The sequence below is a fragment of the Opisthocomus hoazin genome, chromosome 10, assembly GCF_030867145.1.
Source record: "Opisthocomus hoazin isolate bOpiHoa1 chromosome 10, bOpiHoa1.hap1, whole genome shotgun sequence".
NCBI lineage: Eukaryota > Metazoa > Chordata > Aves > Opisthocomiformes > Opisthocomidae > Opisthocomus > Opisthocomus hoazin.
In genome coordinates this window covers 12,886,023-12,902,582 of record NC_134423.1, presented here as the reverse complement: position 1 = coordinate 12,902,582, position 16,560 = coordinate 12,886,023, and the positions used below count along the sequence as shown (strand labels likewise).

General features: G+C 47.7%; 1 protein-coding gene across 2 annotated transcripts in view; it reads right to left on the bottom strand.

The window, feature by feature from the left end:
• HCN4 (hyperpolarization activated cyclic nucleotide gated potassium channel 4) overlaps positions 1–16,560 on the bottom strand; it is a 111,374-nt gene that overhangs the window by 10,446 nt on the left and 84,368 nt on the right. For both annotated transcript variants that reach the window (XM_009935898.2, XM_075432132.1), the window contains 3 exons: positions 15,556–15,702; positions 13,318–13,558; positions 11,222–11,386 (listed from right to left, as the gene is read on the bottom strand). In XM_009935898.2, coding sequence (XP_009934200.2) covers positions 11,222–11,386; positions 13,318–13,558; positions 15,556–15,702 — 553 coding nt within the window. The remainder of the gene's footprint in view (positions 1–11,221; positions 11,387–13,317; positions 13,559–15,555; positions 15,703–16,560) is intronic.

The window sequence follows — 16,560 nt, the reverse complement described above, 5'->3', positions numbered from 1 at the left end:
TATGACTGGGTACTAAACGCCCTGCTTGCATCACTGGTTGCAGCAAACGGCTCACAGTACACAGCAGCTTTGATGGTGATCTTTGCCCTCCCTTGCCTACCGGTTACTTGTGTCCTGAGCTGGTCTCCTGTGGCAATTCAGCTTGCTGCCATCGACCCCAGAGGGGCAATAAAGCAACTGGCAACTGCAGGCAAAGAAACCCTGGACAAACTCATTAACTGGCAGTTTGCCACAGCTGCTTCTGTGCCCCGGGGGAGCTCTTCTGCACTGGGACCATATTGGTCAGAAGGTCTTGTTCCACCAGCCTTTGCCACTGTCTTAGGGTCCCTGCATACAGGAAAATTAGCTGGAACAGAGGTTTCAACATAATTCTTAACTGCCAGTATATGTGCTCTTTTCCTGTTCAAGCCTGACTCTCTCCAGTGTAAGCTAACCCACACTGAACTGTGTTAGCTGTCATGTAAAAGTTTCTATTCAGAATTCAAGCAGCTCTTGGAAGCAAAGCCAAGCCAGCTGGATCAACTTTAAGAGCATCCACAGAGGAGTTCAGTGCACTTAACAAATCTGCTCTAGAAACTAATTCAGATTAACTTTCTTGAGAGCCTGGCTGTGGAAATACATTACAAACTGGATGTGCAGTTCTTGACGAACTGCTCTGCCGTAGTTGCCATTTCTGTGCTCTTGTGCCATGATACACACAAGGCAGCACCCACCTGCATACTGCAGTTTCCTTTCTCTCTTGCTAAACCTGTATGCTTTGAACTCTGGTGGTACAGTGGTACATTTAAAGTATAACAGTATCTCCTTCTCCCCTGCTCTCTCCTCTGCAAGCCTATGTGGAGTTACACCTGTATACAGAGTTTTTGTTGCAGAAAAGCCAAATACCATATTGAAAGGGAAACCCAATATTACAGAATCACAGAATCACAGAATGTTCAGGGTTGGAAGGGACCTGTGGGTCATCCAGTCCAACCCCCCTGCCAAAGCAGGGTCTCCTGCAGCAGGCTGCACAGGACCTTGTCCAGGCGGGTCTTGAGTTGTACTATCAGTGTAGAGCCCAATGTACTGGGGACTTAGCTGAATCTGTTCTCTTATTACCATCTTAACAAACAATGAGTTAAAAAATTTAAAATGGACAATTCCCTGTCTTTCCAAGTCGAGGTCTTCCCTCCATGCACAGCTCAGGCCTGCCACTGATTGCTTCTCCTCTCCCATAAACCAAATAGGTATCTTCCAAATACGTGGCATCTCTTTTAACAGACAGAACACAACCTTTAACTGGGCCAGACTGCTGTAGGTCAAATGATACATGGTGAATAATGTTATCTGATGAATCTCAAGACAGTTAAACAAAATTTAAACTAAGCTCTTCCCTCCCACTCTTACATTTATGTCCATCATACAGAATCTTGCAGAAAAAAAAAATAATATATAGAGCTATCTAGGACAAACTGTTTGTGAATATCCATAAAGGGGTGTAAGAATTGTATAATTCTGGAGAGCCTGTGATGCCCTGTACTGCCTGAAGCATGGTGTCCTGGCTGTTACTTATCACTGGAGACTGAAGCCAAAGTGCTGTCTTCTCCTCAAGTGGCAGAAGTGCTTATGTCTGGAGCCAAAGCTCCTGCACTCGGTTCTCAGTGCCCTACTGGAGCTGACAGCTGTGACAGGGACAGATTCTGGAAGACTCTGGACATTCTGGCACTGTTTTTCTGTCAGTTGTGTGCTTTGCAGTGTGGTCTGGTTGCAGATAGTTACTGGACTGCCTTCAAGGCAGGAAAAGTCCCCCGAGCCTAGAGGTGTGGTTGGTAAGCAGGTCTTACTTCATGTAATTAAAGAGGGGGTTGAAAATTATATTAAAAGGTGTTGGAATGGTAAAATGTTTTCTGAACAGGTGTTTTACTTTGATGCAGACAGCAAAGAGCTGTGGATGTGGCTCTCTAAACATAAAAGGAAGCCAGTAACTTGGGGGACCCATGGAGATAGGGCACAAATATATCGTATCTCCTACAGGTCCCCCAATTCTCTCGCTTCTGCTTAATGTCTCCCAGCTAGTGCTCTATCCATCTGTGGTACTACTGACTGCTGCCGAGAAGACCAAACATCCCAGAGAACTTGCACCCTGCAAGGTAGACATGGGTTGGGATAAACTGGTATGATCAAGGTCATTTACAAAGTCCAAGACAGGACTCATCACCACAACCTACTGTCCCTTCTACTGGGGCGTCTTAGGCTAGACAGTGGCAATGGGGGCTGCAATATGCAGGCCCTGCCACCCACTCAGCATGTGAATAGGTACATCTTGGCACCTTCTGAGGCCATGGCAATGTCTGGCAATGTCCTCCCCATTGCCAGAGAACCCCTGCAGGAGAAGCACTCAGGAAAGTGCCTTGCTATTACCTCACACTTCTGCAAGACCCCTTCCCTCCCCACGCTCACATGCACCACGGCATGGTACAGTGTCTCAGTAAGCTCCCACCTTGTGCTCCCCAATATTAAGCTGTATCTCATGTACTTCTGTAAACCTCTGTGCGGTGTGCTGGCCTCATCTGTGCCCCATCCGTCAGCTGTACCAGCATATGGAGTCAAAGGAAAGGAGGAGCCTCCTAGCAGGGCCTACACTTGGAAGGAGTCTCTAGAGAAAACCTCCTCCCCTAGCTGAAGCCTAGCAATCCAGGTTCTCCCTAGTATCTGCCTCTAATAATATGTCACCCACAAGCACCAGAAGCAGTCTTCCTCCTGTCTTTCCCCCCCAGTCACATACCCCCATGGAAGAGAGTAGAGCTGAGGATCTACCAGCTGGATATTAAAACTAGTTCTGCCAAAGTCTCAAAGAGCAACCCTGAAAAGGACTCAGAGTCAGAGGAATGCACACAGTGGTATTTGAACTTTGATTCCTCATAGAGAGTTATGTTTGTGGGTTATTAATGTGATTAGAGAGGACAGTACACAGGAGAACCTACGTTATCTCGTCAGCCACTGACACCCTCACCTGCTCAGTACTTGGATGGTAAGATTCCCTCCTTAAAGGGCTGGGTAGAGTTCAATGTGATTGTGAAATGAAGCTTTCTCCCAAAGAGCACACATTCTAGCATTGTATACCCAGGCCACAGGAACTTGTATCTTTACATCACCTGTGCCTGTATTAGCAGCCTCAAGTAAGAAGCATATATATATATATATCTTTCTCTCTATCTATCTTCTTATGACCAAATCTGCTTGCTCATCTCACATGTGCAGCTCTTTGGGGGTTGCTCACCTGCATACAGTAAACAAATTTGGGACTCCAGTGTGGATACAGTGTAAAATTTATGCTGAGTACATATTGTTTTATTTATACACATTTCAGTCCATTTCATTTATTCATATTATCTTGCACAGCACCTGTCACAAGGCAGTAGGCAGCTAAGAAGCATTCAGAGGCTGAGCTCCACCTTTGTTAGTATTATTTTCCCTGTAGAAGAGATGAGGAACTGAGGCACAGAGCAAAGGCACGACAAGGACAAACAGGGAATCTGTAGTAGAGCTTGGCACAGATCCCAGATCTTCTCATTCGCAGTTCACCTAGCCTAACACAGGCCAGCCTCTCCTCTGAGGCAGCAGATCCCAGAGTATTAGTCATGACCTAGAGAAGAGGGCTGCAAACCCAACAGGACTTCAATTGCAGAAGCGTGAGCACTAGCTGACAAATAGGGAGCCCAGTCAAAACGTTTCGGAACAGCTATTTTTGTGGCTTATTTATATGACAAAGCTTTTAAAACTTCTACCACTATAATATCTTGAACACACACTCTTGTACTGAACAAATATTATATAATTATATTTAGAGAATGGTATTGTGTTGTCTTAGCTTTTCTTTAGTTTTTTAGCATCTGCAACGCCTGGAGGAAATGCAAGACACTTTTAATTCTGGGTTAACTGGGATTCTTGTATCGAAACATATGCAACTGGCATTCAAAATGTATGCATTTCAAATTACGCAGTGAAAAATTCCTAATTAAAATGAAAAAATAACTTCCTCTGTCTTTAAGTATGCCTCCAGCTCTCACCAGTGACCTTGATAGGGATGGTAAGCAACCTTATGACAGACATTTACAGTATTTATTACAGCACAAGAAACAATGGAAAATAATTGCCCCCCAATATTTTTTGAACGCATCAGTGAATTTTGGCTTGACAATATTCACGACCTGTATTGTATTTACTTTCAATGAACTTTTGAGCGGTTGTGTTTTACAAGTGCAAATACTTGTGAAAATCTAATTTTAATCTTCAGTGGTCACTGAAAGCCAGTTTCAAACCCAGCCAGGAACAGAATGATGTGACTTATGTAACCAACACATCACAAACTGGGACGATTCACAAAGGCTCGACAGACAAAGAATTACTCACTGGAGAAATGAACAAATCATTTCAACACACAAATACTACAAAGAATTTTACAGCTTGGTCAAGAACAAGCAAAAGAGGAAGATTTAATCAGTGATAAAATGATCATTAATCAGTGATCAGCCTAATTTCCTTGAGCCTCAATCTTCAGGGCCTGAGCCTGTGGAGAGTTACGCATGTGATATTCTGCAATTTGAGGAGTTCTTCAGAGTCTGAAGTTACTCAGAAAGCAGAGTTAAGCAGGGACACAAATCGTTGCAGAATCAATCCCAGCCTTAGTCAATTCATGAAAACTAATCCCTTCCAGTCTTTAAAGAGCTCTGTAGGTGCAAAACACCTGGGAAAGTTCTTCCCCAGCCATGCATGGCACAGGCAGGATGCCAATATCAGTTCCCACTAACAACAGCGGTTAGAAGGATACATCAACCTACTCTTTGCCGAGCGATCCACGTAGCTGACAGGTCCCTGGGGGGTTGTGCCCTTCATGCTGCTGCCCTGCCCATCTACCAGCAGGAAGCAATGGGGGCATGCAGATCAGGGTGCATCTGACCCTCTCCTTCCCCTCTGCCTAGCCACAGGCTTTCAAATGGCATTTGTTCTGCAAAGTGAATGCCTCATCACACCTCCAGTCAACCGATACTGGTCCTGTTGCTTCAAGGGATGAGGTCTTACGTTCTCATCTTGTCTCCCTGCTACCTAGATAAGCTTAGACTGAGCTTTCCAAATCCTCCATACAGCAGGTAATCCTGTAAACATCTCTCCTGCTGCTGTGACTGGATGGACTGAGATTTTTCTCCCTGATCTCTTGATTCCTCACTGCACAAGAAGAATACTGGATGGATCTTCTCCTGGTATCAGTTTAGTGATAGAACCCTCTGAATAATTTCATGTACTCAGTGAGGCATGGGCTTCTCAAGGACATGTTGTCATCTGGGTAGAAGGGAGTTAGTGAATGCACCACTGACTTGGAAAGAGGTCCCCGTTTGCCTCCATCTTGTGTACAGATCCTGAGCTGAATGTAAGAGGAACCAAAAATATCGTCCTGCTTCTGTTCGTACGTGGCTTTTATGAACTGCTGTTCCTTAACTTCACTCCTCTAGAATAAACCCTGTAGTTTCAGAGAGACTCTCAGCAGAATGCAGCAAGCTTGACTTCCCTAAAAAGTCACATGCTGTTACACAGCTACTCCACTGCTCTTCCTGGATGGTGCACGTTTCAGGGGAAGGTGAAAAAATGCCTTATTTATAAAGAAAGACAGGGATTTCCATGGGATCTGCCAAACCCATTTGGGAATTTCCAGCCAAAGAGTGTTGGGCACAACAGGTTGGGAAGTGCTATGAAGGTGCTATTTTGCAATAGTACAGGATGTAAAGTTGAGAGTACAGGTAGCTCTCAAGTCTGATTGTCAGGGAAACAGGGGCAACACTAGGATTTTCAATGTATGACTCTGAAGGTCTCTGCTTTTTATATGGCATAGGGACTGATGTTGTCTTGGGTCAGCAGAATGGCAAAAGGAGGGGAGGACAATGCCGGAGCTCTGCACCAAAGGGCCTGTTATTTCAGTTGCTCTGTGTCACCTTCTGTTGACATTTTGCAGCTACGTGTGGAAGGGCATTTCTCCTAGGGGACAAAGCATGTGAGGTTCTTTATGCTGGTTCAGAATTTTCCATTAATTTTAGTTATGTGTGCAGTGGCACACAGAGCAAAAGACAAGGAGCACAGGACACCCTGCCCACCTGTATACACACCACAGAGAGCATCAGGCTAGGAAGCTGAGCAGCACTGACCATCTAAAGAGTTTGAGATAATGTCAAGCTGGCCTGTCCCTGGTTGTGCCTGACACTACATTTTCTTAGTGGTTTGTTCAGTCTAATTTAAATAACCCAAGTGATGGGACCACTGCCACTTACACTAGTGCCTCATTAGCATGGGCTTTGCCAAACTCTGCATATTTAGGTCATAACCTTTTCCTCAGGGGTCACATTTTCTGATTTGCAGCAGGTAATGAGATGCACAGAATACAGTGTTCCTGGCATGAAAAGCCCCAGAGGCACTGCGCCCCTTGCTGGCATGCCAGCTTATTCCCTACCCTCCTCACCCTACCATCCTCCTTGCCTGCTGCATTGTATTCAGACCTGTACTGACCTTCATGATTCTGAAAAGCAAAGAGAATGCATGCAGTTTTAAGAGACCTATAATAAGAAGCTAAAGAAGTTACACTGGGACTCTGAAATGCTCAGTCCTCAGCTCTGCAAAGACTTCTTGCATGACCTTGCAGAAGTCTGCTGGTCTTCCACGTGGGTGCGGATGAAGTTGCAGTAAGTAGCCCGAGGGTAATTAAAAAAGAATTCAAAGCCCTAGGACAATTAGTAAAGGAATCTGGAGCACAGGTTATCTTTTCATCGCTCCTTCCAGTGGTGGGCAGAGATGTTGAGCGACATAGGCAGACTCAGTCTATTAACACATGACTCCGTGACTGGTGTCACCGGCATAACTTTGGGTTCTTTGACCATGGGACAACATACACTGCACCAAGCTTGCTGGCATCAAATGGGAACCATCTTTCTCAAAGGGGAAAGAGGATCTTTGCCCAGGAGCTCGCGGGGCTCATTGACAGGGCTTTAAACTAGAGGTGAAGGGGGAAGGAGAACCTATCAGGCTTGCCAGCGACAGGCTACGGGATGATACACAATGGTTAGAGGGATGGGGGGCTAGTAGGAGCCCTCAACCCGTTGCCCAGCAGCATGTGAGGGACACTGCAGCAATGTGGAAGTCTTGCGGAAGGGAGCTGGAGGCGCCTGAGGTATCAGGTGCCAACAAGAAAATACCCATGAAGCACCTCAAGGGAAAAAAGGAGTGCTTTGCTATGAAGGTAACAAGGCTGACAGCTCAGATGAAATGCCTCTATACAAACGCACGCAGCATGGGAAACAAACAGGAGGAGTTGGAAGCAGTCGTGCTGCTGGAAAGCTATGACCTGATTGCCATCACGGAAACTTGGTGGGATGAATCCCATGACTGGAATGTAGCTCTTGATGGCTACAGGCTGTTCAGAAGGGACAGGCGAGGAAGGAGGGGCGGGGGCGTTGCCCTTTACACCAAGAAAACACTACAGAGTGAAGAGCTGTCCCTGAAGAATAGCCACGAGCAGGTCGAAAGCTTATGGGTAAGAATCGGAGAGAGAGGCAACAAAGGGAACCTAGTGGCTGGTGTCTACTACAGGCCGCCAGATCAAGAGGAGCTAACAGACTAAGCGTTCTTCCTCCAACTCCAGGAGGCTTCACGCTCGCAGGCTCTCGTCCTACTGGGGGACTTCAACCACCCCGACATCTGCTGGAAAAGCAACACGGCAAGCTGTAGGCAATCCAGCAGGTTTCTAGAATGCATTGAGGACAACTTCTTAAGCCAGGTAATAAGCACCCCTACCCGAGGGGATGCGATACTAGACCTGGTGGTCACCAATGCGAGTCAGCTCGTTGGGGATGTCAAGATCGGAGGCAGCCTGGGCTGCAGTAATCACGCGCTGGTGGAACTAACGCTACTGAGGGAAATGGGAATAACAAAGAGCATAGTCAGGACCCTAAATTTTAGGAGGGCAAATTTCCAGCTCTTCAAGGAGATAGTCAGAAGGACTCCCTGGGAAACGGTCCTCAGGGACAGGGGAACAGAACCGAGCTGGCAGGTCTTTAAGGATGTATTCCACAGAGCGCAAGAGCTCTCGATCCCCAAGTGTAAGAAGTCGGGCAGAGAAGGGAAGAGACCGGCATGGCTGAGGCAAGAGATGCTGGTCAAACTAAGGAAGAAGAGGGAACTGCACAGGCAGTGGAAGCAGGGACTGGCTTCCTGTGAAGAGTATAGGGAAGCTGCCTGGATGTGTAGGGATGGGGTCAGAAAGGCCAAGGCACAGCTGGAGCTGAACTTGGCAAGAGATGCAAAAAATAACAAGAAAGGCTTCTACAGGTATGTCAGCCGGAAAAAGATGGTCAAAGAAAGCGTACCCCTGCTCATGAGCGAGACCAGCGAACTGGCAACAGCAGATGAGGAGAAAGCTGAGGTACTCAACAACTTTTTTTCCTCAGTCTTCACTGGCAACCTCTCTCCTCACCCCTCCTGAGTCGATGGATGGCATGAAGGAGACCAGGAGGGTAAAATCCCTCCAGCTGTAAGAGAAGACCAGGTTCGGGACCTCCTGAGGAACCTAAACATACAGAAGTCCATGGGACCTGACGAGATGCATCCCAGAGTCCTGAAGGAACTGGCTGATGTAGTTGCCAAGCCACTCTCCATGATATTTGAAAAATCATGGCAGTCAGGGGAAGTCCCCAGTGACTGGAAAAAGGGAAACATTGTGCCCCTTTTAAAAAGGGTAGAAAGGAAGACCCTGGGAACTACTGACCTGTCAGCCTCAACTCTGTGCCTGGGAAGATCATGGAATAGACCCTCCTACAAGATATGCTAAGGCACATGGAGGCCAGGGAGGTGATTTGAGACAGCCAGCATAGCTTCACCAAGGGAAAGTCCTGCCTGACCAACCTAGTGCCTTTCTATGATGCTGTAACAACAAGAGTGGACAAGGGAAAACCAATGGACATCATCTATCTGGATTTTTGTAAAGCCTTTGACACGGTCCCCCACAACATCCTTCTCTCTAAATTGGAGAGCCATGGATTTGATGGGTGGACTGTTCGGTGGATAAGGAATTGGTTGGATGGTCGCAGCCAAAGGGTAGTGGTCAATGGCTCAATGTCCGGATGGAGACCAGTGACGAGTGGAGTCCCTCAGGGGTCCGTACTGGGACCGGTGCTGTTCAATGTATTTATCAATGACATGGACAGCGACATTGAGTGTACCCTCAGCAAGTTTGCAGATGACACCAAGCTGAGTGGTACGGTTGATACACTAGAAGGACGGGATGCCATCCAGAGGGACCTGGACAAGCTGGAGAGGTGGGCCTGTGTGAACCTCATGAGGTTCAACAAGGCTAAGGGCAAGGTCCTACACCTGGGTCGGGGTAATCCCCGGTATCAATACAGGCTGGGGGATGAAAGGATCGAGAGCAGCCCTGCTGAGAGGGACTTGGGGGTACTGATAGACGAAAGGCTGGACATGAGCCGGCAATGTGCGCTGGCAGCCCAGAGGGCCAACCGTGTCCTGGGCTGCATCAAGAGAAGCGTGACCAGCAGGTCGAGAGAAGTGATTCTGCCCCTCTACTCTGCTCTGGTGAGACCTCACCTGGAGTACTGCATTCAGCTCTGGAGCCCTCAGCACAAGAAGGACACGGAACTGTTGGAGCGGGTCCAAAGGAGGGCTACAAAAAATGATCCGAGGGCTGGAGCACCTCTCCTATGAGGACAGGCTGAGAGAGTTGGGCTTGTTCAGCCTGGAGAAGAGAAGGCTGAGGGGAGACCTGATTGCAGTCTTTCAGTACTTAAAGGGAGCCTATAGGAAAGATGGGGACAATCTTTTTAGTAGAGACAGCAGTGACAGGACGAGGGGTAATGGTTTTAAACTAAAACAGGGTAGATTTAGGCTGGATATAAGGAAGAAATCCTTTACAATGAGGGTGGTGAAACACTGGAACGGGTTTCCCAGAGAGGTAGTGGAGGCCCCATCCCTGGAAACATTCAAGACCAGGTTGGACAGGGCTCTGAGCAACCTAATCTAGTTAGTGGTGTCCCTGCTCGCTGCGGGGGGGTTGGACTAGATGACCTCTAGGGGTCCCTTCCGACCCAAAACTTTCTATGATTCTATGATTCTATGAAGTCAATTAATCTCCCTGTGTTAAACGTCTCTGGCTGTGACCAAGGAATGTTATCCTGGTCTTCTCTAGTTAGACAAGGATGTTTGCAACACAGGTTATGTCACCCACAGGACAGGAGAGCATCCTGGGATGGCTCACTATGAGCTGTAACAATTCAGTAATACTCTTTGGTTAATTGCATTTAATTTGGGCTGTGGGAAGTTAGATTTTTATTAATTTTTCCATGTCTTTGTTCAATCAGATGCCTGTTTCTACTGAATATATTTATAGTTGGACTCTAATGGACAGCTGGGCAGGTGCTTTGTGGTTGTGTTTTGCTGATGGCTTTGCACAAGAGTCTCTTTGGGATCAGAAATCACCCAAAGATTTCCCTTCCCTAAAGCGCTGTCTGCTGCTCTAGTTGCTTGTCAGCTATGACCAGAAAAAAACCTGTCCCAAAAAGGAGCATTATGGTCTACATTTCATTATGCACTGATACACCAGAGAAGAATATTCTTCCTCATCAATGTGGTTGCAGTTTTTGTCTTTAAAAAAAAATAATGCCAATAATCCATACAGTCATACCCTAGCCAGCATCCCTGCAAAACCAAGTCACACTCTAACAAACAGTCAAGTCCCCATGCTTAGAGACGATTTCTGCCACAGAACATTTCGCTGAAATGTTTGCTTGCAGGACTTTGGGCTCACAGCCTGGTCTGTTTTCTCTTGAACCTGGGAGGCTGTGGGTATTTACACATTCTGAGTAAAATTCAAAATCTAGTGAATTCACCAGCATGGTCCTGATGGCCTCAGATTGCAGATCTTGGTTCTTCAAAAAGGAGTCTTGGAAAGGGAAACAAATGGAAGCAGGAGCCAGCAGAAATGTGTATGCGTGAGAGAGAAGGAGGGAGAAGGCTGTGAATTTAACTGACTGTGAATGGGGCTCCTTGTAGTAGCTGAAGTCAGGCAAGGAGAGACAGGCTAGGATCGCCTTCAGTTCATAACTCCAGCAAAGTAACTAAGGACCAAGCCAGGAGATGAGGTGCCAGGGCAGCAGGTACTGGGAAGGAGACTGTCACACCTTCTACTTACCAATTCTGTCCAGCCTGTCAAGAGCCACAGTTTCAAAAGCTCGCCGCATCATGGGATACTCTTCCAGCACCTCATTGAAGTTGTCCACTGAGAGGGAGTAGAGACGGCAGTAGGTATCAGCTCGCACGCTGGCTGTGCGCCGGCCACGGGTCAGCAGGCAAATTTCTGGAATCAAAGACCCAGCCTGAGAACATGGCGACAGACACCATCATCCCTGCGATACAAGATCTGGCACTGTCGTTCGTGGGCCGTCCTGCCTGCCACCCAGTCTCCTCGGTAGCTGGACTCTACCTGCACTCCCACTCAAAACAAACAGTGGTAATATTCTGCATATGCAGTAACATTTAAAAATACCAGGGGGCTCAGTTATGGCAGCTGCTACACACAATTGCACCTCAGGGATACTGCTGATCTAATTAGCCAGCCAAGTTTTGTTATGGTGGATTATCAAAGATATCATTTGTGCATTCAGAATGGAGAAGCTGTCTTTCTCCAGCTCCTCATGGGCACTGGGAGCAGAAGGTCAAGCCGTGTTATCATTGAGGCTAATTCTCTCTCTAGATTTGTAGCAAAGGCTCTGTGCTGACCTGGGGCCTTGGTGCCTGGTAGTAATTTTGATCCCCACACCCAGAATATTTGTCTTTTCAAAATTTTCAAAGTTTTTTGTCAATGTGCCAGGAGCTTACAGGTTCTCAGGGAAAACCAAGTTAGCGGCGCCTATTAACCCTTGGTGTATTTACACTGCAATCAGCTACTCCTAGGAGGATGCTCAGCTGGTTACAGAATAGAAAGCCCTTGACTCTACCTTGACTCTACCACAAATGCCTGGCTTGGGCACAGACGCTCCTTGAACAGTCAGTGGAGAGCTCCTGACTCCTGCTTTTCCACTGATTACACACAGAGTATGGGTAGCTAAGACAGGAACTTACAGACAGACAGTGTGACCTAAAGACTGACAGCACTTTTCTCTCTGCTGTATGTTGGGTGTCAATCCACCAGCACCATTCTCAGGATTCATTCTGGGTCTACCCCAGCACTGGTATAGCAGCACTAAAAGGTTGTAAGTGCATTATTAGGCTGCTTTCCTAAGAAAATGATGTTTATGAGACCGTGCCAGCTTTGAATGTGTGTGAGGAGTTGTGTGTACGGTATCTAAAACACACTGAATGTCATGCGCAATCCTGACTCTGATGCTGTAACTCCAAATCCCAGCAAACTGACCCAGCTTGCTAGGGACGTGCAAAATCCTTGTACTCCAAGTAGGTGCAGACAGGTTGTTTCACAGGAACTAAGAGTCTAAGAAGAATGTAGGAAATGCATGACAGGGATTTTTTAATAGAGAAAAGGCCTTATAGAAGGGAAGGAAAGGCAGATTTCATTCTGCCTCCTTTCAGTAGGCCAATGATTGTGGTGCATTCTGTGCTTGTACTGAAACATGCTTCTACCAGAGAACTGTCTGTCTTGGGCTGTCAGTGGGGTCTCTAGAGCGCTCTGATAGGAGGGGTGTCTCTGTGTTACTCATAAAAGCAATATCCTAAATCTTCTCTTACAGTCTTACTAGTCTCGTACTAGTTTCACTGTTCCAGAGCTCTGCTGCTGATACATTATGCCTGCCTCCTGACCTTCACAATACTCTGCTGAGCCACAGGCTGGGGAGATGATGGACTATGTTTTTTTCTCCATGTTTATGTCATATCCTCATATGATAGATGCCAGACAGCAGGACTAGGCAACACCATAGATGTACTTGGAGAATTGAGAATGCTCCATTTTTTTCCTTTAGGTTCTCAGCTTCACAGATCTGACAGTTTGCTTGGGGCAAAAGGAAATGAACTTACAAGAAGTAAGTTTCCCTTCTCTGTTTTGTTGTTATTTATTAGCTAGAGTCCTGCACTGCCCACCAGTCACAGTCACCTCCCACTGCACAATTTACTATATGGGAAGCTGCAAGACAGGTGAGATGAACAGAGTCAGAGGGTGGTGGAGGAGGTGCCTGGGGTATCAGTTCCATATGCTGCCATCCCTGTGTGTCCAGGACTTACCTTGTCCTGGATGCAGTGTGTATTGCTATGTAAGGGCAACTCACTAACACGCACCTCCAAAGTAGGAGCCATCTGCCAGCTTGGTCTCCTTATTGCCTTTGGTGAGGACGCTCACCACCCCGTGCTGGATGAAGTACATCTTCTTGCCAATGGTGCCCTCCCGTATGATATAATCCCCAGGCTGAAACACCTCGAACCGCAGCTTGGTCAACATAGAGGTCACAAAGTTGGGATCTGCATTGGCAAAGAGGGGCATGGAGGCAACCAGCTTCCGGCAGTTGAAGTTTATGATTTCCTGACCATGATGTGATGCAAAAGGGAGAAAAAGAAAGAGAGAGAGGGAAGGGGGAGAAAAGATGGGACAGGGAGCAGAAAAGACACACACATATATTTAGTCAACATCTAATAAACTATGAAGATCCCCCACCTGACCTCTACATTAGAAAGTGGGGGAAAAAAAAATGCCGTTCCCTTAGTTTGGCTCCTCCAGCACAGGCTGGAATAGGCACTGGATGCTCAGAGCACATAGCAGTGCGAGCTGAAGCTGACAGCTTGACACCATGCTTCACTGCTTTAACTCATGTGCTTTCTCTTTGAGCAGGGACGATACCCCCCAGCATCCCCAAGACACACAATATACCTCCTTCTGCAGGAAACTTTCATAGCACTGGTGAAATGCTGCATGAAAAGCCCAGGGCTCCTCTCTGGGAAAATGTTATAACTCACCTTGGCAGCCCTATGTTCTCTGTTGCCCCTCCTTGTCAATGAGATATTAAATAGCACAAATGTGCCAAGGCGCTCAGAGAACGAATTATCCTGGGCAGCTGGGGACTGTCAGGAGAGTGGAGGGAGAGGTGCTCACAAGTCACTGAGGCATGGGCTGGATCATCAACCTCAAGTGAAGAAAACCCAGTTCAGCTGTTCAGCTGTCATACAGCAGACAGGGACTGTGCCTCCTTCTGCGGCGTGGTGTCACTCGGAGGGTATGACAGCACTTTCCACTGCACAGGAGCTGCTCTGTGCCACGTCAGCTCAGACCCAGAAAGCGGCAGAAGGTGATATTGAGTAAATCACCTCAGCACAACACTCCCCAGCCAAGCAGGGAAGGAGCATCTTGATGACTGGAGCAGGAAGAAAGAGGGCTGGGGAAGTATCTGTCTCCTCCTCACTGGGGTTCTTTTCACGGTTGCTCTTTGAGACTTTGGCAGAACTAGTTTTAATATCCAGCTGGTAGATCCTCAGCTCTACTCTCTTCCATGGAGGTATGTGACTGGGGGGGAAAGACAGGAGGAAGACTGCTTCTGGTGCTTGTGGGTGACATATTATTAGAGGCAGATACTAGGGAGAACCTGGATTGCTAGGCTTCAGCTAGGGGAGGAGGTTTTCTCTAGAGACTCCTTCCAAGTGTAGGCCCTGCTAGGAGGCTCCTCCTTTCCTTTGACTCCATATGCTGGTACAGCTGACGGATGGGGCACAGATGAGGCCAGCACACCGCACAGAGGTTTACAGAAGTACATGAGATACAGCTTAATATTGGGGAGCACAAGGTGGGAGCTTACTGAGACACTGTACCATGCCGTGGTGCATGTGAGCATGGGGAGGGAAGGGGTCTTGCAGAAGTGTGAGGTAATAGCAAGGCACTTTCTCAGGACTTGGGTGCTTCTCCTGCAGGGGTTCTCTGGCAATGGGGAGGACATTGCCAGACATTGCCATGGCCTCAGAAGGTGCCAAGATGTACCTATTCACATGCTGAGTGGGTGGCAGGGCCTGCATATTGCAGCCCCCATTGCCTTCATGTCAGACATCACTTGATCACTTGTGCTGCAGCAATTAACAGACTCAGGCAGGAGTCCTACAAATTGCAAAGGCCTGGGTTCCTCTCCCCACAGCAGTGACTTCTGCCATGACCAAGGCAAGGGAATACCAGACATACACCAATGGCTAGGACAGTCACTCCCTCTGAATGAAACTGCCTCTGACAGAGACGTAGCCAAGCTGTTGACCATGTTCTTCTTGGCCTTGCTCTCCCAGAAAGTTAGGCACAGCACAGGAACAGCGCCAAGCAAAATGGGGCCTTTATGGCTGCTCACACACATGGTTGTGCTGTCTTAGCTGGGCATGACATCAGAGCACACACAGAACCAGTGCTAACAGGAAAGCTGGCCTCCCACCACTCCCATCAACTGATGGTGCCCTCTGCAAAGCACTGAGGCAGGAGACGGCACACCAGGAACTCCACAGCTGCCAAAGATGACAGGAACATGCACTGCCCATTCACTGCCCCCTTCTTACCTCTCGGAGCGGCTCACTCAGCTCTCCCAGGATGCTCTCCTCATCAAACATCTTCCCTTGGTAGCGGTGCTCATAGTAATCATGGATGCGCTGCCGCATGTCTGCAGGGAGCTTGTGGAAGGACATATACTGCTCCACTTGTTTGTACTGTGCAGGGGAGACAGGAAGAGAAGGAGTTACCAGGACGCGCAACAAATGGCACCTGCTCATGGACAAGAACATACTAGACCGCACCCACACCGCTTCCTTCACGCCAAGCCAGGCCCAGGCAGATAAATCTGGTTCAGGAGAGAGATATTGTCTGAACACACGGGGAGTTTGCAGGCACCTTTGTTATACTCCCCAAATGGCTGCCCTGTGTTTTAACCTTTTAACTTATCCTCAGCAAGTTACATTGGGTGCTGAGTGGCCCAGGCACCTGTTCTCCCCTACACATACAGCAAAAGCTAGGACCAGAGACGAGTAAGCAGTGCTCAGCTGTGAATCTCCTCTCAGTTAATAACGCTGAGTAAAGACTGTTCAAACCCTGTGCAGAATGAGAGCAAGAAGTACAATGTGCCCTCAGCAGAACGTTTTTCTATGGCACACAGCAGAATGGCCAGGTGGCCCTGGTGTATGACCTGGCAGCTTGGCTCTAGACCAGTAAGTGATGTGCAGCACCTCAAGGCTCCAGCCAAGCACAGGAACCCACTGTACCAGAGGCTGTCCAAAACAGAAGACGACAGTCCTTTCTTGGATGTTCACAGTCACAAACTGAAGGACATACAGAGAAGAATAGACTCGGATGAAGCTGCAGTACCCATGGCCTGCTTTTCCTCTGTTCTCATCTGCCCAGCTACGATGGCACCTTTGCTTTCCCACCTAGCGCTGCACAGGTCCAGATTTTCTCCACCTTTTGCTGGGTCCCTATTGCCCCATGCACTCGTGCTATCTATCTAACCTGTCTGTACTTTTACCTTATGATTTACATTTCCATCATGTCATTTAGAGGGGAATACAAGGGCA